Genomic DNA, 22,500 nt, shown 5'->3' on the forward strand with positions numbered 1-22,500 from the left:
TAAACAATGTAAAAATTGTATTCAATAATTTACATTCACATTCACTTTTTTTTTTATTGACGGTAAATGTCCTCATGTCAAAGTCAGAGTTAAAGGGGGAAAAAAGGCGTCAAACAAGAAACAAATATAAATGTTTACTCTCCTTACCAGAGGGTGGCGGTAATACACCCAAAATATTCCATCCGTCAATTGAAGAAGAGGAAAAGGAAGAAGCAGAAGAAGAAGAAGGTTACCATCATCAAGAAGATGGCGTCGTTGACTGCAAGTCGTCCAACCCTCAGCGGTTTCAGTTTTGACAACTGTAAAAGGTAAACATGATTGGGAGAGAATGGAAGTATGTTTGAAGTAATGTTGGTCGCTGAATCATTCACTATGTGGCCTTTGCCATGTTTTTGCTAGCACGTAGACTTTGTTTTAAGGCAATGACTCAGCTGTTTCGCTTTCCAATTGTATTAGCTTTGATGCTAAACAACAAGTAGAGCGTTCTCAACTCCACCTTTGACGTTTTTATTCAGTAATACAACACTGGTATTGTGCGTAAATCTATTAAAACATTCAAATTAAAACCGAAACCACGCTGGTCGTGCAGAAGCCAGTCGAGGGAACCGCCGCCAGTCACGTTGTAGTATCATATTGTCTAGGACAGGGGTCGGCAACCTTTACCACTCAAAGAGCCATTTTGACAAGTTCACAAATTAAAGAAAACAATGGGAGCCACAAAACTCTTTTGAAAATTTAAAATGAAATAACACTGCATACAAAGCTTTTTCTGCTTTGTATGTTTTAACCAGGGGTCTCAGACATACGCCCCGGCCCTCACCTTAATATGAAAATTTAATTTTAGTTCGGCCCGCAAGTTTTAAATGAATGGCGCTTGATAGCATCATACTTGCCAACCCTCCCAATCTTTCCGGGAGACTCCCGATTTTCAGGGCGTGATGGCACTGTTTTTAGCGCCCTCTACAGCCTGCTCGAACAGCGTACCTGCTCAGCCACATGTTGAATTCAGCTTCTACTTGCACGCGTGAGTGACAGCAAGGCATACTTGTTCAACAGCCACACAGCTTACACTGATGGTGACCGTATAAAACAACTTTAACACTGTTACGTTAGAAATATGCGCCACACTGTGAACCCACACCAAAAAAGAATGACAAACACATTTCTGGAGAACATCCGCACTGTAACACAACATAAACACAACAAAACAAATACCCAGAATCCCATGTAGCCCTAACTCTTCCGGTCTACATTATACACCCTCTACATTATACACCCCCGCTACCACCAAACCCCGCCCACCTCAACCGACGCACAGAGGGGGGGGGGGGGGGGGGTTGGTGTGTGTGGGGGGGGGTTTGGTGGTAGCAGGGGTGTATAATGTAGACCGGAAGAGTTGGGGCTGCATGGGATTCTGGGTATTTGTTTTGTTGTGTTTATGTTGTGTTACAGTGCGGATGTTCTCCAGAAATGTGTTTGTCATTCTTTTTTGGTGTGGGTTCACAGTGTGGCGCATATTTGTAACGTAACAGTGTTAGTTGTTTTATACGGTCACCGTCAGTGTAAGCTGTGTGGCTGTTGACCAAGTATGCCTTGCTGTCTCCTGCGTATATAAGTAAAAGCTACACACAACATGTGGCCGGGCTGGCACGCTGTTTGTACAGGCTATAGAGGAGAATAAATGCAGTGCCATTAGGGCACGCCCTTAATTTAGATGTTAGGGTGAACATTGGAGAATATTTACCCCTGGAGATTTCTAGGAGAGGCACTGAGATCCGTAAGTCTCCTGGGAAAATCGGGAGGGTTGGCAAGTATGCTGGGAAAATCGGGAGGATCGGCAAGTATGCAGCTGAGCCGCATCAGAGTGGTCAAAAAGCTGCATGCGGCTCCGGAGCCGCGGGTTGCCGACCCCTGGTCTAGGAAATGCTAATACACACAGAAATGAATATATGATAACGGACAGAACAATGTTAAAGGCCTACTGAAACCCACTACTACCGACCACGCAGTCTGATAGTTTATATATCAATGATGAAATCTTAACATTGAAACACATGCCAATACGGCCGGGTTAACTTATAAAGTGCAATTTAAAAATTCCCGCCACACTTCCGGTTGAAAATCTCCTTTGGATATGATTTATGCGCGTGAAGTCATAAAATGCACGGAAGTGTTTGGGCCCTATTGGACACAATACACAAAGCTCTGTTTTCTTCGACAAAATTCCACAGTATTCTGGACATCTGTGTTGGTGAATCTTTTGCAATTTGTTTAATGAACAATGGAGGCTGCAAAGAAGAACGTTGTAGGTGGGATCGATCGGTGTCTTAGCGGCTAAGTACAATACTTACAGCAACACAACAAGGACTACTTACCCTGATAGAAGACGCCTAGCTGATGCTTGCCGCCAAACCCACGGATGAAGTCCTTCGTCGCGCCGTTGATCGCTGGAAGGCAGGTGAGCACGGCTGTTGATGGGAAGATGAGGGCTGGCTGGCGTAGGTGGAGCGCTAATGTTTTATCATAGTTCTGTGAGTTCCGGCTGCTAAGTTGCTAAATTAGCCTTAGCGTCGTTAGCAACAGCATTGTTAAGCCTTACCAGGCTGAGAATTTTTAACCGTGTAGTTACATGTACATGGTTTAATAGTAATTTTGCTCTTCTGTCTATCCTTCCAGTCAGGGGTATATTTAATTTGTTGCTATCTTCATTTGAGAACGATGCTAGCACGTTAGCTCAGTAGCTAAGTGTGTCACCGATGTATTGTCGTGGAGATAAGTCACTTTAAATGTCCATTTCGCGTGCTCGACTCTCATTTTCAAGAGGATATAGTATCCGAGGTGGTTTAAAATACAAATCAGTGACACACAATAGAAAAAGGAGAGAGTACATAGTTCTGCGAGTTCCGGTTGCTAAGTTGCTAAATTAGCCTTAGTGTCGTTAGCAACAGCATTGTTAAGCCTTACCAGGCTGAGAATTATTAGCCGTGTAGTTACATGTACATGGTTTAATAGTATTTTTGCTCTTCTGTCTATCCTTCCAGTCAGGGGTTTATTTATTTTGTTTCTATCTTCATTTGAGAACGATGCTAGCACGTTAGCTCAGTAGCTAAGTGTGTCACCGATGTATTGTCTTGGAGATAAAAGTCACTTTAAATGTCCATTTCGCGTGCTCGACTCTCATTTTCAAGAGGATATAGTATCTGAGGTGGTTTAAAATACAAATCTGTGATCTACAATAGAAAAAGGAGAGTGTGGAATCCAATGAGCCAGCTTGTACCTAAGTTACGGTCGGAGCGAAAAAAGATACGTCCATCACTGCCTCTCAAGTCCTTCACTGTAACGTTCCTCATCTACGAATCTTTCATCCTCGCTCAAATGAATGGGGTAATCGTCACTTTCTCGGTCCAAATCTCTCTCGCTCCATTGTAAACAATGGGGAATTGTGAGGAATACTAGCTCCTGTGACATCACGCTACTTCCGGTACAGGCAAGGCTTTTTTTATCAGCGAGCAAAAGTTGCGAACTTTATCATCGATTTTCTCTACTAAATCCTTTCAGCAAAAATATGGCAATATCGCAAAATGATCAAGTATGACACATAGAATGGATCTGCTATTCCCGTTTAAATTAAAAAAAATCATTTCAGTAGGCCTTTAAGTATATGTCTTCATGAATGATTCAGTATTTAATATGAACTGACCGCTATGCAACTTTACAATTGCAACATAACCTGATACTTGGGATATAGCAGAAAATAAAATAAATGACTGATTTGTCTTCATTTAGTTTCAATGAATAAACACTTAAGTTTAACAGTCACTACCCGGTTTATTCATCCACCCAAGAGTTTGTGCATACGCAACTTTTGCAATACGCATGCCCAAACATGACTTCTTGCCTTGCTAAGAAATATTACAAAAGTAACAAATGTGCATTCAAAGTATTGGGATAGCCAAATTCATGTTCGACGAATTGACCATTTGAAATTATTAGTGGGAAATGCAAGCTTATTTACTTAAGGCAGTGAAACCACTAATGACAAATGTCACTCAGAGTCAAAGCAAAGAAAGAAATGGTTGCTTCAAATTGTAATAATGAACGATGTGGATGAATAAAAGACATCTTAATTTTAAAGTGTAGTTGTCATTTGAGATTATAAGTTGATACTTTGCGCACGGTTGTTTAAAAAAAAAAAATCAACATAATTACGTAAAAATCCATCCATTTTCTACCGCTTATCCCGTTCGGTGTTGCGGGGGGTGAAGTGAATTATATTTATATAGCGCTTTTTCTCTAGTGACTCAAAGCGCTTTACATAGTGAAACCCAATATCTAAGTTACATTTAAACCAGTGTGGGTGGCACTGGGAGTAGGTGGGTAAAGTGTCTTGCCCAAGGACACAACGGCAGTGACTAGGATGGCGGAAGCGGGGATCGAACCTGGAACCCTCAAGTTGCTGGCACGGCCGCTCTACCAACCGAGCTATACCGCCCGCTATACCGGGTGCTAGAGCTTATCTCAGTTGCATTCGGGCGGAAGGCGGGGTACACTCTGGACAAGTCGCCACCTCATCGCAAGGCCAACACAGATAGACAGACAACATTCACACTCACATTCACACACTAGGGTCAATTCAGTGTTGACAATCAACCTATCTCCAGCTGCATGTCTTTGGAAGTGAGAGGAAGCCGAAGTACCTGCAGGGAACCCACGCAGTCACGGGGAGAACATGCAAACTCCACACACATATTTAGGGAAAAAAACGCTGTTAAGAATGGAAAAGAAGCTGAGGGATGATGTTTGATAAGAAATTATCGAGTTCGAGCCTATTATCGAATCCTCTTATCTAGGGTTGGGTATCGCTTGAATTCGAACGATTCCGATTCCAATTCCGATTCTTTGTTTCGATTCCGATTCCTGACGATTCTCGGTTCCGATTCTTTTAAGAGGCAGGGTCAAAAAAAAGTTTAGGATATTTTAAATGAGCTAGCTAACCTACAGTCTTTCTGAATGAAATAGTCTGACATTCTCCATCAAATTTTAATTCTATTAACTTTTTATGAACTTTACTATAAATTCCTCACAGGGCTGTTTTCAACTAGAATATAAATATCAAATCTATGAACTTGAATATAAATATTATAAATTATGAATACATTTTCCCAGGGGTACACTTTCGTCAAGAGAGCTTTATTTTTGAAAACCTCATGAAAACACATTTACACACACAAGTGTATGATGCTGCAGGTACTTAAAAATGTTACCGTGCTCCCACTGATGGGCTAACCTGGTGCAGAAAAGCAAATAAACAATAAGAAACAACTTGCAAAACCCAGTCCAGATTAGCAGCAGGTACAGTATAAAATCAGAGACAGTTCTTGTTTAGGAAAATGACCATATCCGCCTTCTCAGGCAGGATGCGTGAGCGTTCTGGACAGATAGTGTCTCCTGCTGTGGAAAATACACGTTCGCTGGGTGTGGAAGAAGCTTGAACGCATAAATAGGAGAAAGCGAGATATGACAGCAAAGGATAAGTCTTTTGTTGGTTCCACCACCATGCAGCAGGGTCGTCAGACATAAGTATCGGTGAAACGTCCTGGTACATCTGCAGCTCTCTCTCCACTCGTTTCTTGATGGACATGGAGCTCTGTTATTTCGCGGTTATTTCATTTTTTTTTGTAAAGTAAAGCCACACTTTCGACCGCCGACGCCCGCTATCCATGCTTGAGCTTGACTGACTCGCTCGGCTATGCTAACACTTCCGGCGGTGGGCGCTTCTTCGTTGGTGTTCAGCGGCTTCTTCTTCCAGTATCGGCGGACTGGTATCGAAAATAGGAATCGAAATTTAAACTTTTGAACGATTCCGGGAGAATCGGAAAGTTAGTCCCGGTTCCAATCGATACTCGATACCCAACCCTACTCTTATCGAACCGATTCCTTATCGATTCTCTTATCGAGTCCAGATAGGTTGTTGTATATGGAAAAAAACACAATATTTGGTTTAACAAATCACTTCACATTCTCTACTGCTCGCTACTATAGTATTACCATATCTGAGTTATTGTGCAGAAATGTGGGGAAATAACTACAAATGTGCGCTACATTCGTTAACAGTGTTACAAAAAAAATTAATTAGACTGATACATAATTTTGGATATAGAGAACATACAAACACTTTATTTATTGAGTCAAAAATATTAAAGTTCGATGATTTGGTAAAATTGCAAACAGCTAAAATGATGTGGAATTAAATGATGGAATGGATTAAGTAAAGAAGTTAAACATTGTACTGATATGATCCAGTTTAAGAGGTTGTTCAAATGAATAGTGCTTACAAAGTACAAAGAAGAAGAATTATGAGAAATACTTTCAACCTTATTGAAAATAAGATATTATTCATCTCAGTATATTAATAATGACTGAATTAATTAATTACATATTACAAAACTGTTTTATATACTAATTCACAGATATTTTATTATAAAAAGGTCAGTAAATGATGTATATATTTGTATGAAGTGGGAAAGGGGTAGGATTAAATAAGCTTTACTTCTTCCTACTCCTGTAAAGGGAAATGATATGAAACTGTGATGTATTATGATGTGGTCGGATCATATTTTGTTTAGTTATGTTCTGTTAGATTTGGACTTCCTTAGTTGTTTTGTGCACTTCGGGGGTTTGTTTTAGTCACCATGGTTACTTATGATTTTCACCTGCCTTGTACACGCACCTGTTGCTCATCAGAGACTCTATTTAAGCCTGCCTTTTCCGGTCACTCGTCGTGGCTTCATTGTTTGCATTTGCAACAGTTACGTTGGCATTCTGGTTTTCGAGCTCATGATTCCTGTGCTAAAGTTACCTTAGCTTCTAGTATTCCTTTGCTAAGTAAGTTTTTGCTTTAGCTTCTCGTGCGAACGGCACGCTTTCCTTTTGTTTTGTTCCTGTCTGTTGTAATGTGTATGATTTATGAGAAATAAATAATCTCCTACCTGCACGCTTTCGTCCGGAGCCGTCAGTTTTGCGTCCCGGGAACGTACTGCAGCACGCTGCACCCCACCGTGACAAATGACTGAGCTACGTGACGTCATTTCTTGTGATTTCACACGGGGCATTTCTTGTCGGGACGGGATTCGTTCCAAGTGATTCGAATAAAGAACCAACTATTTTTCTTTACTATAGTGGTCTCGATAAAGGCTACCGGTTCTCAAAAAGGGATTCGAGTCCGAGGACTCGGTTCTTTTCTTATCGAACAACTGGGAAAACCGGTTTCGAGTATCATCCCTACAGAAGTTGCTAACTTTTGACGCATGCGCAAACAGATCTGGCAGTGACAGGAACATGTCTGCGCGTCTGATCATATCAGGTTTAGATTGTTGCGGCTGTCACGCAGACACTACATTTCAACTTGACAAAAGAGCAGACTCAAACTGCATACACTGAACAAAATTATTAACGCAACACTTTGGTTTTTTCTTCAGTTTTACATAGATTAATGCAACACTTTGGTATTTGCTTCCATTTTACATGAGTTGAACTCAAAGATCTAAAACTTCTACAATATACACAAAAGGCCTATTCCTCTCAAATATTGTTCAGAAATCTGTCTAAATGTTTATTAGTGAGCATAATCATATAATAATCCATCCCACCTCACAGGTGTGGTATATCAAGATGCTGATTAAACAGCATGATTATTGCACAAGTGTGCCTTAGGCTGCCTACAATAAACGGCCACCCTTAAATGTGCAGTTTTATCACACAGCACAATGCCACAATGTCGCAAGTTTTGAGGTCGCATGCAGACTGCAGGAATGTCCACCAGAGCTGTTGCCCATGAATTGAATGTTAATTTCTTTACCATAACCCATCTCCCAAGGAGTTTTAGAGACATTGGCAGTACAACCAAATAGCCTCACAGCTGTAGACCATGTGTAACCACACCAGCCCAGGACCTCCACATCCAGCAGGTGCACCTCCATGATCGTCTGAGACCAGCCACCCAGACAATTGATTTGGATAACCAAATAGTTTCTGCACAAATTGCGAGAAAATTTCCCAAGGAAGTTCATATGCTTGCTTGTTGTCCTCATAGGGGTCTCGCCCTGACTGCAGTTCGTTCAATGCCTGTGGGTATTGATGGACGGCAAAGATCGAGACATTGCACAGTGTTTACTTTATCACATTATTATGCGCGGATTCGCAAGCTCTCGTGAAAGTCTGCGCTATTTTGTTGCACAGCAGAGCCGCAACATAACAGCAGTGGGGTTTGCCGGATGACAGATGGTGGTGCCGTAACGTGGCGGTCAGGTTTTACTGTTGTTCCGTATCCGGTGAAAATCAGAGTTAAAGCAGAGGGGTCGGCTTTCAAAGCAAAAGTATGTATAAAACAGAATTTTAAAAAATCCACATTACCAATCAAAGCATAACATGCCGTTCGGTTGCTGAAGGAGAAGAGGAATGCACAAAACATCTATTGTGTGTTGTGCACCAAAGAAAACTGCAGAAGTATGTAATTGTGTAAACATGTATACTTTCATATTTTTTATAGTGTTTTTTGTTTTTGTAGAAATGCATTCCTTGATGACAAAGCGAAGGAATTGGGTTGTAATTTGCCTGCTCCTCGTAAGACTGGAACTACAATTTGTGGCATTGTGTTCAAGGTGAGTGAAACGGTCTTAAAGCAAAATTACAATACAGTGATACGTCAATCACATGTGCCGCAGCTCACCATTTTTTGGGGATATGAGCGTTTTCTCGGCTTAGTTATGCTTTAGGTCCCCTTCACGAGTTGGTGTAGCCCAGTGGTTAATTTTTTTTCTGTCATGCCTACACTAGGGGGACATCATTTTTTCCTACCGAATGCTCAGTCTGTGTGGCTCTCAAAACAGAAAAACAATGGCAATGATATACTGAAATGTGCATTTTTATACGGATACTAAATGAAATACCTACCTTTCATGGCAGTTCATAGGCAGTTTGAGAAGTACTGGCATGGTGGATATCACAATGGATCCCGTGAGATCTGACCAAAACATCTGGTGTCTCACTAACTCGCTAGCAGTCAGACCCGGCTGCAAAAAACATTTAACGGGCGGGCATTACATTTTTTAAAGGGGGTGAAGTTTTATAATGAAATGGCTTAATAAAATGACTAAATAATCTATTTTGATATTTTAAAGACAAATCTTTGTGTTTTTGTTAATGTTTGTTATTAATTTTTATTTTATTTTTTCAAATTAAATAATGCTTTCAGACGTATTTATTCAGTATTGATATTTTTTCTTTCGGCAAAAAAACCCAGCTAACTTCCATGGGGTTCACGTGCGTCATCATTTTGACACTCTTGGTTGACCTAATCTTACGTGTGATTTTAATGTGAAACATGTACATTAAATAACAAAATACAAAAAAATGTTTTTTTTGTGTAATGATTGTACTAGCATGAAAGAGTCCGTCAATGCATTACATTACTGCATTCCCTGGATTCACGCGCATGCGCAGATGCAGGGGGTTTATGAATTCATTGGGGACCCGCCGAGGGAGTCGCAGAAGTGAAACAAGATGACAGGCCAGCATGGAGCTCTGTGCATATACACGATGGCCTTTGGCGTGGGTGGTGGCTGCTTCGCAGGCTTCATGACAAGTTGCTGTTGCTTTTGTATAACGGCGGCTGTGAAAATTACTGATTTGATATGAAGCGCAGCCTACTTTTTAAATGTTAACATCGCCGACAATTGCCCTCATTTAATTGTGGCGCCCAAAATGTTGATTGTGATTAGATTGAGTAATTGTACAGCACTGGGGTAGTTTTATATCCAGGTCAATACAGTAATTAAACGTTCCATGGGTCTGTGAATTGAAACATTGTTGGCATTTTTTTGTGAAGGATGGGATCATCCTGGGAGCTGACACCAGAGCCACTGAGGGTATGGTAGTCGCTGACAAGAATTGCTCCAAGATACACTACATCTCACCCAACATCTAGTAAGTCAAGTGGTTGAAGGGGTGCATTAGGAAGTAATGAACAATTAATGTCCTGCTTTAGTTTTTCAAATGTTCACCAAAACAGGAATGAAAGCTTAAAAGTTTTCAGACTGTTCTTGTGTTGTCTAGTTGTTGTGGAGCAGGAACAGCTGCAGACACAGAAATGACCACTCAGATCATCTCCTCCAATCTGGAACTGCACGCCCTCTCCACAGGCAGACTGCCTCGTGTGGCTACCGCCAACCGCATGTTTAAGCAAATGCTTTTCAGGTACGCTGCATCATCTCAAATATTGTAGAAATACAAGCAACTCGTACCCAGCTTGTACCATTGAGAATTAAAATTAGGTCTGTAACGGTACATCCATAATCTGTGTTTCACTACAAAACTACACAGGTGTACAGCTTTCCCTCCCCTTAACCATTGAGTTACTGACAAGATGTGCTAATGGCGTCACGCGTCTACTCAGTACACAAGTACACTGAAACCTTTGGCTAGCAGTTGTGCCAAGGATGAGCCGTTTACTTGGCAAAGCTTGACAGCCGGTTAACCGCACACAATAAGCTCACAAGTTTGATCTTTCCTTGTATTTTAGTTAAGTCATTTACACAAGGTAAACATGGTAGGCTACAGGCTACAAGAAACTAGCAGCTACACAACAGTTATACACAACACAATAGAACCCAAGTTAGACACGCGTAACAAGTGTTCTTAATTGAACAATATTGCAGTCTAACATCACATTCGTCAATACAATCAAGTATTAGAAAGTGTCCAGTAACAAACGTGTCCGCATACATCTTGCGGCATCATGCGCCTAATTTATAAAATTATTGTGACCACTAGTTGTCCACAAAAAACAAGTTAGCGCTCCACTTCAAAAGCATAATTATGCCACAACGTTAGTGTTTTACCATTGTTCTGAGTATTTTAACTTGATCAAACATTTTCTTACATTCTACACTTCAAAATAAAAGTATATACTAAGATTTGTGCTGATATTGTTTTGGATTAATATCGGTATTGTATCAGAATTGAAAAAGTTGTATCGGTACACCTTTAGTACTGTTACACCCTATTGATTATACTTCTATTTAGTTCAAAGGTTTGTAACGTTGATCTTTTGATTCAGGTATCAGGGGTACATTGGGGCTGCTCTTGTCCTGGGTGGAGTGGACTGTAACGGTCCTCATCTCTACAGCATCTACCCTCACGGCTCCACTGACAAGCTCCCATACGTCACCATGGGTCAGTTTGTTCTTTTGTTTTAAAGGGGTTTTATTGTGATTTTATTTTTTTCTACATTTAAAACACTTCCTTGTAGTCTACATACCATGTAATGGTGGTTCTTTAGTCAACATTTTGCTTAGATTATTTTTTACAGAACATTTTCACATCTCTTTAGGATGTGCCGTTTTGTGGGCAGTCTTAATTGCAAGGCGCCACTTTGACTGCATCTTCTCCCCGCCAGCCATGTGATAGTTTTTAGCGCTTCCATATGGAGTCCACTGACAGATATAAGTTTGAACTATACGCTACTTTGTATTAGAAATGGCAACAATGAGTGCAGAGAATGCATGTCCATGTACGACCCAGTCTACTCCACAACAAGAGGTGACTTTTTTCCCAACCAGTGATGTCACAAGATGGGAAAATCCAAACGGGTCGTTAGGAGGAATTATGAAAGAAGGCAAGATTGTTTTATAAATATTTCTGCAATGCCTCCATGGCTTGATTTCAAATTTTCCGGACAAATGCAGATCACAAATACAGAACAGGAGCTACCAATAGGTAAGACAATTTGGTTTGCATAAAAGGGCACCTATTAATACAAAAGACAATCGCAACAAATTCAATCCATATTCATTCATTAGCATATATCACTCCTAATGGAAGGTATTTGTAAGTATTTGCACAGCTTTAGTTTTTGTCTTAATTAATTCAACTGTAAGACACCACTCCTTCTGAGTGGAACTGTTGTTTTTTTTACTTTTACTCACTTTTTTTTTTCTTTTCGCCAAATATTTGTATTGTCATTGTGAAAGGCTGGCATGGTATACAAGGACACACAGCTCAGGACCATTCACATAACATGGAGTAACCGTCATTTAAAATTAATGGTCAACATTTGGCAGTCAAAATCAGATGTATTTGCCAAGTATGTTTAACACACCAGGAATTTGACTTGGTAGACTTCAGCAAATAGAATAGTATCGAACAAGCTTTTCTTTTTCTTTGCGTTTTTTAAAAGTTTTGCCTTTAGAAGACAATACTGTCAAAAGTTGTGCTGTTTGCTTGGACCTGCAAAAGTGGCAGAAAAAACGAATTTCCTGCTGAGAACCAGAATCCCCCACAGTGACCATTTGTGTTTGGATATCAGGGTTGAACTTGTTTTGCCATATATGTGATTACAGTATTTGAAGGAAGTCTCCGGTGACAGGGACGTGCTGTAATTATAAACTTTCACGATTTTATCCTTCGATGTAATGACAAAAAGACAAGACAGAACAAGACTTGTTTCTAGGGATGGGTACTGAATTTTGTACTTTTATAGGTACTCTTCAAATTCCAATTGATGTAAAATCAAATGGTAGTATATTTCCATACCCTTTTTTTCCACACGTGAAGCCTCATCCAGTAGCAGACTGGGCATCGGCAAAGGGACTTGGTGACCAAACAGGCACATTTGTTGCGGACTGCCTTGATGTAATGTTGCAATTTTTAATGTTGACAAATGCCTGATAGAAAACTCTTAAAAGTAAGGCTCTATTTTCAAAGTTTGTGAGCTCAATGCTAATTTTTGGATACGCCATAGACATGTTAGCAATTAGCATTAGCAATTTTACATGATGATTTCAACATCTCCAAATTTGGTTATAAAAACTACAACTAATATGCATGTTACACTCAAAGAGCTGGTGTTTACTTTTTTTTATTTTTATTTTTTGTGCTGTCCAGCTTCTCAGGCAAATCATATAGTAGATGTAGATGCCCATATCGGCTGTTCAGATTTACTTTACAAAAGAGAAGTGTAGGATACTTCTCTTGTTGCCTTATTTGTATTTGACTTTATTAAATGTATTTATATTATCATTTGGTGCAGCCGGGCCGGAGCAGGAGGGGATAGAAAGACAAAAAAAAGGAAGACAGAGGGGGAATTGTGGGGACAAGGGGGGGATTAGACAGAGACAAAAACAACAACAGCAAACACAACAACAACAATAGAGCAACATCAGCAAATACGACATGTACAAATATGATGGTAAAAGTAATAGCAAATAAGCAGTTAGCGAAAATAAAAAATAATACAGAAATGACAATGAGCATTATTACACTAAAAATGGAGCAATACGAATACCAATAGAAATAGCGCTATTGATAATGAACAATACCAATACTTTACCTTTATTATCAACAATACAGTTGTTCAAATGCAACAATACATATATGTAATGATAACTTGAGATACGAAAGAATGCAGAAAAATGGAGGGGAAGAAAGAGAAGCAACCTACTAGCTGGTGTTTACAAATACAAATATAGTATTAACACTTCGTAGGCCTCAAGACATGACTGGCACATTCAATTGAGTGGCAAAGACTGCTTCCTGACCTCTATGACACACCTAGGACAAACTGAAATAATGCGTACATGCAAATGAGACTCTAAAGTGTAATAAAACAAGATACGACAACATGACAGCGCAATTATCAGCTCAGTGTTAAGTGTTGAATTTAAAAATATATATTTTATCATTAAATAAGTATTACCAAATGAACATGGTCAAAGTGGCAAAAATTGGTACCGGTATTGATTCGGTTTAATCGGTATTCATCCCTAATTGTTAGTACCATTTTTGCTGTTGTGATGGAAAGACGTTTTTGAATTTAGAATAACATTTAAAGGCCGACTGAAACCCACTACTACCGACCACACAGTCTGATAATTTATATATCAATGATGAAATCTTAACATTGCAACACATGCCAATACGGCCGGGTTAACTTATAAAGTGCAATTTTAAATTTCCCGCGAAACTTCCGGTTGAAAACGTCTATGTATGATGACGTATGCGTGTGACGTCAATCGTTGAAACGGAAGTATTCGGACACATTGTATCCAATACAAAAAGCTTGGTTTTCATCGCAAAATTCCACAGTATTCTGGACATCTGTGTTGGTGAATCTTTTGCAATTTTTTAAACAATGAAGACTGCAAAGAAGAAAGCTGTAGGTGGGATCGGTGTATTAGCGGCTGGCTGCAGCAACACAACCAGGAGGACTTTGACTTGGATAGCAGACCGCTATCCGACGCTAGCCGCCGACCGCATTGATGAGGAGCGACGATCGCTGGAACGCAGGTGAGCACGGGTGTTGAAGAGCAGATGAGGGCTGGCTGGCGTAAGTGGATAGCTAATGTTTTTAGCATAGCTCTGTGAGGTCCCGTTGCTAAGTTAGCTTCAATGGCGTCGTTAGCAACAGCATTGTTAAGCTCCGCCAGGCTGGAAAGCATTAACCGTGTAGTTACAGGTCCATGGTTTAATAGTATTGTTAAATTTTCTGTCTATCCTTCCAGTCAGGGGTTTATTTCTTTTGTTTCTATCTGCAGTTAAGCCCGATGCTATCACGTTAGCTCCGTAGCTAAAGTGCTTCGCCGATGTATTGTCGTGGAGATAAAGTCACTGTGAATGTCCATTTCGCGTTCTCGACTCTCATTTTCAAGAGGATATAGTATCGGAGGTGGTTTAAAATACAAATCCGTGATCCACAATAGAAAAAGGAGAAAGTGTGGAATCCAATGAGCCCGTACCTAAGTTACGGTCAGAGCGAAAAAAGATACACCCTGGCGTCCTGCACTGCACTCTAATCCTTCACTGTCACTGTCCTCATCCACAAATCTTTCATCCTCGCTCAAATTAATGGGGTAATCGTCGCTTTCTCGGTCCGAATCGCTCTCGCTGCTGGTGTAAACAATGTGCAGATGTGAGGAGCTCTTCAACCTGTGACGTCACGCTACTTCCGGTACAGGCAAGGCTTTTTTTATCAGCGACCAAGACTTGCAAACTTTATCGTCGATGTTCTCTACTAAATCCTTTCAGCAAAAATATGGCAATATTGTGAAATGATCAAGTATGACACATAGAATGGATCTGCTATCCCCGTTTAAATAAAAAAATGTCATTTCAGTAGGCCTTTAATAATGTTTTTACATAAGCGTCACTTCTTTTTTTTTTTACCTGCTCACTCCTGAAGAAATGTGTTCAATGAAACATTTATTAACTGAACAAATAAAAGAGGATGACATTTGTGTTCTGGAAGATGGTTCTTTTAAGGCAAATTACCAATTTTTACCAACTGTCATTTCTTAGGGTCTGGATCCCTGGCTGCCATGGCAGTGTTTGAAGACCGATACAAGCCCAACATGGAAGTCAGTCCATCATAAAAACTTTGATTAATTCCAGTCATATAAGATTCACTTTGTTTTTCATTCCGGCACTAATTGTTGTTTAATGCATTGGATGAAAGGAAGCGGACGCCAAGAAGCTTGTGCGTGATGCTATCGCTGCAGGAATCTTCAACGATCTGGGTTCTGGCAGCAACATAGATTTGTGTGTTATTACCAAGGATCAGGTGGACTACATTCGACCCCACGATGAGGCCAACAAGAAGGGCATCAGGTCAGAAATAGAATATGTTGTACTTGTATTATTGCTGTCCCGATACAAGGTAAAAATGTGTCTTTTGTCTTTAGAACTGGTGACTACAAGTATAAAAGAGGAACCACAGTTGTGCTGACCAAGCAGGTGACACCATTCAACCTGGATGTGGTGGAGGAAAGTGTACAAACTATGGATACTTCCTAATAGAAATGTATTTATTTTGGTAAATGCAATGTCACTGCTTTCTTTTCAATAAAATTCACATTTTCTCCACTTTTTTCATTTACATGTGTATATAAACATGTATTATGAAAGTACCACATAAAAAGAATTTGAAATAGGTACAAGGCAATGGGGATCAATAACCAAAGAGAACTGTTTCTGATTTGACATACAGTAAGCTTTACTTCAAGTAATGTAAATATTAGTTTTCATACTGTATATGTTATGTTTTTCCACAAATGAGGACATTTCATTCTTTTATGAAAACCATGGGGCAGCACGGTGGAACAGGGGTTAGTGCATGTGCCTCACAATACGAAGGTCCTGAGTAGTCCTGGGTTCAATCCCAGCCTCGTAATCTTTCTGTGTGGGGTTTGCATGTTCTCCCCTTGACTGCATGGGTTCCCTCCGGGTACTCCGGCTTCCTCCCACCTCCAAAGACATGCACCTGGGGATAGGTTGATTGGCAACACTAAATGGTCCCTACTGTGTGAATGTGAGTGTGAATGTTGTCTATCTGTGTTGGCCCTGCAATGTGTTGGCGACTTGTCAGGGTGTACCCCGCCTTCCGCCTGATTGTAGCTGAGATAGGCTCCAGTGCCCCCCGTGACCCCGAAGGGAATAAGCGGTAGAAAATGGATGGATGGATGAAAACCATGGCAAATATTTACTGCCTGACAATTAAAAAAAACAGTTTAAACATTTAATGCATTTATTTGAACTATGTACAGCTGTTATTAGACTTAGACTTCCTTTTTTATTGTCATTCAAATTTGAACTTTACAGTACAGATAAGAACGAAATTTCGTTACATCAGCTCATGGTAGTGCAGAATAAAAAAGCAATAAGGTGCATATATAAATAAATAAATAAATAGGTTACAGTACAGATAAATATATTGCACTTTTTCACATGCATCCACATTTATGGATGTGTTATATTGTCTTTTTTATTCCAGCGAGTTAATCCATTTTGGGGGGAGTTGAGGGGATAATCATGATGCGTTCAAGAGTCTTACGGCCTGAGGGAAGAAGCTGTTACAGAGCCTGGAGGTTCTGCTTCGGAGGCTGCGGAACCTCTTTCTAGAGTCCAGCAGTGAAAACAGTCCTTGGTGGGAGTGGGAGGAGTCTTTGCAGATTTTCTGAGCCCTGGTCAGGCAGCGGCTTTTTGCGATCTCCTGAATAGGAAGAAGAGGAGTCCTGGTGATCTTTTCCGCCGTCCTCACCACTCTGGAGAGACTTCCAGTCTGAGGCACTGCAGGCTCCAGTCCAGACAGAGATGCTGTTGGTCAGCAGCCTCTATATAGTGCCTCTGTAGAATGGGGGGAGGGAGCTGTGCTCTTTTCATCCGATGCAAAAAGTGCATGCGCTGCTGAGCTCTTTTTACAAGAGCTCCGGTGTGTAGGGACCAGGTTATATTGTCAGTTATCTGCACCCCCAGGAACTTGGTGCTGCTATTACTATCTCCACCGATGTGCCTTTGATGTAGAGTGGAGTGTGGCTGGACTGGTGCTTCCTGAAGTCAACGATGATCTCCTGATTCAGCTTTCAGGTAAATTTCACATTGCTAAACTAGGGTTTAATTTAACAAAAAAATATGTTTTAACTGTCCAATCACAAACATTGAATCTACAATTTTTCAAAAGTGTTTTTTTTATTGATACTGACAAAACCCTATGTTTGTATGTGGATTAAATGAAACCCACGGAAAAATAAGCTTATTTTTAGATACTTAGTTTTGTTTGGATGTAACCTTTACAGATTAACTTATTTTGAACTTTTCAAAACTTTTGAATGCTCATCTGTTTAATGTTTCACTCATTTTACACAACTTGTTCTCCGACAAGAAAGTCAACAGGTATGTTTGTTTTTATGACTACCATTCTTTTTGTATAACTGTTGCAACCTGCTGGTGACACTCGAAGCTCAGTGGCCACTTCCCTCTGAGAACATGTTAGAAGCCTGGCAATGCTGGGGTACTGTTGATCATTTCATTTTTTTTTTTTTTTACCATATTCTTTTAATTCGTTTTTAAAAAAACTCGGAAAGTATCACTATGAATTTTGTTTTACCTTAAAATTGCAATGGAAAGCCTGACGACGTATTTGTCACAAAAAGACGATCAATAACACTAATACAATTATTTTAAATACATACGTTGTTTTTTTTAAATCAAAAAGTGCATTTGTAACATTACACATATTTCACAACAATTAATATATAATTTTTAAAATATCACAAATGTATATTGCTGTGTTCCACTAGCCATCATTTGACTTTAAATTGTTTATTTTTTAAATAAAAAAAAAAGATGAGTAATTTGTAATAACACAACGAAATTTGACTAAACCCCTCGTAAATAAAGTCGCTATCAAATCACGCGACCCTCGCGCGGGCGTTGCTAAGAATTGTGGGAAATGTAGTTAAAACTCAGACTGTTGCTCATTGTACGACTACCTGCACTGCCTTTAGAACTACAACTCCCACGATACCATTTTTGTCGCCGTCTTTGATGGCGAAACTGTATATTTGTACATTTCTGTGACATGTTTAAAACAAATAGCCGCTAATGGCGTCTTTCTAATCGCCCTTCTGCTGTGAGCCAAAGTGTTGAGTACGGAAAGATGGAGTCCAGAATCAAGTAAGAACAACTTGCTACTTCTAGCGCTGCTGTCTTTAGCGTGTGTGCTGCCGTTAGCTTGTTCAAAGTGACCAAAATGCTCGCATTACGTACACTTTCTGACTTTTGGACACAAATGTGGACAATACCTCCAAAAATTATCAAAAAACAACAACATCGTTCACAACATCAGCTATTTCGTTTCATTTCAGGATGTTAGGTGCTTTAGGAGTACACTAAAATGCTGATAAATGCATGAACGTCTTGCTTATCAACACACTGTCAAATATGTGTCATATTTTAAAACACAACACCCCGCGACCCCGAGAGGGACAAGCGGTAGAAATTAATGGATGTATGGAAACACTCAACACACTGTCATATTTGTATCATATTTAAAAACAACTGTCATATTTATATACTCTTTACAAACAACTGTCATATTTATAGTGTAACATTTTTCAACTCTCATATTTACAACATATTTTAAACACAACACATTGTCATATATTTATCCTATCTAAAAACACAACTGCCATATTTAAATAATATTTAAAAAAAACAACACTCGGTCATATTGAACATATTTATATAATATTTGAAAAACACAAAATTATGTTATATACATCATATTTACAAACAACTTATTTATATCGTATTTAAAGAAAATTAAAAACAAATGTCATACATTCTATTTAATAAACAATTGTCATATAATTTATATCATATTTGAAAAACAACACACTGTCATATTTACAGCAATTATTTTAAAACAACACTGTCACGGTATTTATCATTTTGTGACCTTGGGCAAGACACTTTACCCACCTGCTCCCAGTGACACCCACACTGGTTTAAATGTAACTTAAATTTGTAGACAATGGGTTTCACTATGTAAAGCACTTTGAGTCACTAGAGAAAAACGTTATGTAAATATAATTCACTTCACATTTTTGAACCCACATTTTTCATACTTAAATAATATTAAAACACAAAACTTATATATTTACCCTATTTATAAACAGAACTGTCATATTTGTATCATATTTAAAAACTATTAATTAAAAAAATGACAGTCATGTTTTTAAATACAATAAATACTTGACAGTGTGTTGTGTATTTATCCTATTTAAAAACAGGACTGTCATATTTGCATCATATGTAACACACACTGCCATATATCATAATTAATAAACAACTATCATATTTGTATAATATTTAGAAACCACAACACCCTGTCATATATTTATTTAATTAAAAAACACAACTGTCATATTGTATCATATTTAAAAAAACAACACACTGTCATCTAGATCAGTGGTCCCAAACAAGAAATTTGTAAAAAAAATGTGTATTAAATCAACATAAAAAACACAATATATACGTTGTATATCAATACAGTCTGCAGGGATACACTTCGTAAGCACACATGATTGTATTTCTTTATGACAAAAACCAAAACAACAAAAAAATACCATAATCCCCCCCGGTCCGTGGGACAAATTTTCAAGCGTTGACCGGTCCGCAGCTACAAAAATGTTGGGGACCACTGATCTAGATCCTATTTAAAAAACTGTCACATTGATATCGTGTTTAAAAAAAACAATACACGTTCTGGTATTTATTCTGTTTGAAAACACATTTGTCATGTATATTATATATTTAATAAACAGCTGTCATATAATGTGTATCCTATTTGGTAATATGACAGTGTCTGTCATACAGGCATACACACAGTGGGTACGGAAAGTATTCAGACCCTTTTAAATGTTTCACTCTTTGTTTCAGTGCAACCATTTGCTAAAATCAAAAAGTCAATTTTATTTCTCATTAATTTACACTAAGTACCCCATCTTGACAGAAAAAACAGAAATGTAGAATTTTTTTTGCAAATTGATTAAAAAATAAATACTGAAATATCACATGGTCATAAGTATTCAGACCCCTTGATCAGAAGCACCCTTTTGAGCAAGTACCGCCATGAGTCTTCTTGGGAATGATGCAACACCTTCTTCACACCTGGATTTGGGGGTCCTTTGCCATTGATCTTGCTGATACTCTACAGTTCTGTCAGGCTGGATGGTGAACGTTAGTGGGCAGCCATTTTCAGGTTTCCCCAGAGATGATTCCTGCCACCCTCCTCAAAGGGTTTATGTCAGGGCTCTGGTTGGGCCAGTCAAGAATGGTCAAAGAGTTGTTCCGAAGCACTCCTTTGTAATTTTAGCTGTGTGCTTAGGGTGAACCTTCGGCCTAGTCTAAGGTCCTGAGCACTCTGGAAGAGGTTTTCGTCTTCAATCAATGTTTATTTATATAGCCCTAAATCACAAAAGTCTCAAAGGGCTGCACAAGCCACAACGACATCCTCGGCACAGAGCCCACACAAGGGACGTCGATGTGAATGACTATGATAAACCTTGGGGAGGATCGCATATGTGGGTAACCCCCCCTCTAAGTACAGTCCCTAGTGGATCCAACATAACAGTGAGTGTCCAGTCCATAGTGGGGCCAGCAGGAGGCCAGCAGGAGACCATCCCGAGCGGAGACAGGTCAGTAGCGCAGAGACGCTTGGATATCTGTGTACTTTGCCGCATTCATCATTCCTTCAATTGCAACCAGTCGTCCTGTCCCTGCAGCTAAAGAACACCCCCATTGCATGATGCTGCCACTACCATGTTTCACTGTTGGGATTGTATTGGGCAGGTGTTGAGCAGTGCCTGATTTTCTCCACACATACGGCTTAGAATTAACGCCAAAAAGTTCAATCTTGGTCTTATCAAACCAGAGAATTTACTTTCTCAAAGTCTGGGAGTCCTTCATGTGTATTTTGGCAAACTCTATGCAGGTTTTCATGTTTTGCACTGAGGAGAAGCTTCCGTCGGGCCATTTTCCCACAAAGCCCCGAATGGTGGAGGGTTGCAGTGATAGTTGACTTTGTGGAACTTTCTCCCATCGCCCTATTTCATCTCAGGAGTTTAACCACAGTGATCTTTGGCCTCTTCTTTACCTCTTTCACCAAGGCTTATCTAGCATGATTGCTAGTTTGGCTGGACGGCCAGGTCTCGGAAGAGTTGTGGTTGTCCCAAAATTCTGCCAACTTTTTTTTTAATCGATCTGTGCCTTTCCACATTTCTGTCTCTAAGCTCCTTGGCAGTTCCTTCGACCTCATGATTCTCATTTACTGTGACATGCACTGTGAGCTGTAAGGTATTTAATAGACAGGAGTGTGCCTTTCCTAATCAAGTCCAACCAGTTTAAATAAAAACAGCTGGACTCTAATGAAAAACCATCTCAAGGAGGATCAGAAGAAATAGACAGCATGTGAGTTAAATATGGGTGTTACAGTAAAGGGTCTGAATACTTATGACCATATGATGTTTCAGTTTTTCAGAAAAGTTAATCTGAGGCTGAGTTGACTTGAAACTGTTTAATGTTGCACTTTTTATATGTAGAAGAAAAGTTTTGTCATTTTATTTAATCTGAGCAACAACTTCCGTCCATCCATCTTCTTCCGCTTATCTGAGGTCGGGTTGCGGGGGCAGCAGCCTACGCAGAGAAGCCCAGACTTCCCTCTCCCAAGCCACTTCGTCCAGCTGTTGATTAACGTGGACCCGACTTAAACAAGTTGAAAAACTTATTCGGGTGTTACCATTTAGTGGTCAATTGTACGGAATATGTACTGTACTGTGCAATCTACTAATAAAAGTCTCAATCAATCAATCAAAAAAATCACTTTATATGTAGAAAAGTTTTGTTAAGAAACCATTCTGAGCCTTATCTTATTTAGTTTTTATTTTATATATGTTGACCACATTAACCCTGGCAATGGACCCTGTGTGTATATGTATGTTATGCCATTTTTTTTACAAATTTGGTAAATAAATAACCAAAAAATGTTTACTTTGTTTTCTTACTGTACCGAAAATTAACCGAACCCTGACTTCTAAACCGAGGTACGTACCGAACCAAAATTTTTGTCTACCGTTACACCCCTAATGTATATATATATATATATATATA

At 39.4% G+C, this 22,500-nt stretch overlaps 2 protein-coding genes across 2 annotated transcripts in view; both read left to right on the forward strand.

Annotated features, from left to right (window-relative positions):
* Positions 1-150: 150 nt before the first annotated feature.
* Positions 151-15,911, forward strand: psmb7 (proteasome 20S subunit beta 7). Its single transcript, XM_062031062.1, has 8 exons — positions 151-308; positions 8,567-8,660; positions 9,887-9,984; positions 10,114-10,254; positions 11,117-11,232; positions 15,352-15,410; positions 15,509-15,660; positions 15,735-15,911. The coding sequence occupies exons 1-8, from the start codon at positions 247-249 to the stop codon at positions 15,844-15,846; spliced, it is 834 nt and encodes a 277-aa protein (XP_061887046.1). The 5' UTR covers positions 151-246; the 3' UTR covers positions 15,847-15,911.
* A 2,437-nt stretch (positions 15,912-18,348) lies between these two features.
* dennd1a (DENN/MADD domain containing 1A) overlaps positions 18,349-22,500 on the forward strand; it is a 128,878-nt gene continuing 124,726 nt past the window's right edge. Inside the window, exon 1 of the mRNA XM_062031063.1 lies at positions 18,349-18,504. Within this exon, the coding sequence (XP_061887047.1) occupies positions 18,488-18,504 (17 nt within the window). The 5' untranslated portion in view covers positions 18,349-18,487. The remainder of the gene's footprint in view (positions 18,505-22,500) is intronic.

This window comes from Entelurus aequoreus, linkage group LG21 (assembly GCF_033978785.1).
Source record: "Entelurus aequoreus isolate RoL-2023_Sb linkage group LG21, RoL_Eaeq_v1.1, whole genome shotgun sequence".
Lineage (NCBI taxonomy): Eukaryota > Metazoa > Chordata > Actinopteri > Syngnathiformes > Syngnathidae > Entelurus > Entelurus aequoreus.

Bases quoted from the DNA above. Each gene is read 5' to 3' on its own strand.
- psmb7 (XM_062031062.1), top strand. From the start codon at position 247: ATGGCGTCGTTGACTGCAAGTCGTCCAACCCTCAGCGGTTTCAGTTTT. The intron at 10,255-11,116 runs GTACGCTGCATC...CTTTTGATTCAG, and splicing joins TTTAAGCAAATGCTTTTCAG to GTATCAGGGGTACATTGGGG. The intron at 11,233-15,351 runs GTCAGTTTGTTC...GTCATTTCTTAG, and splicing joins GCTCCCATACGTCACCATGG to GGTCTGGATCCCTGGCTGCC.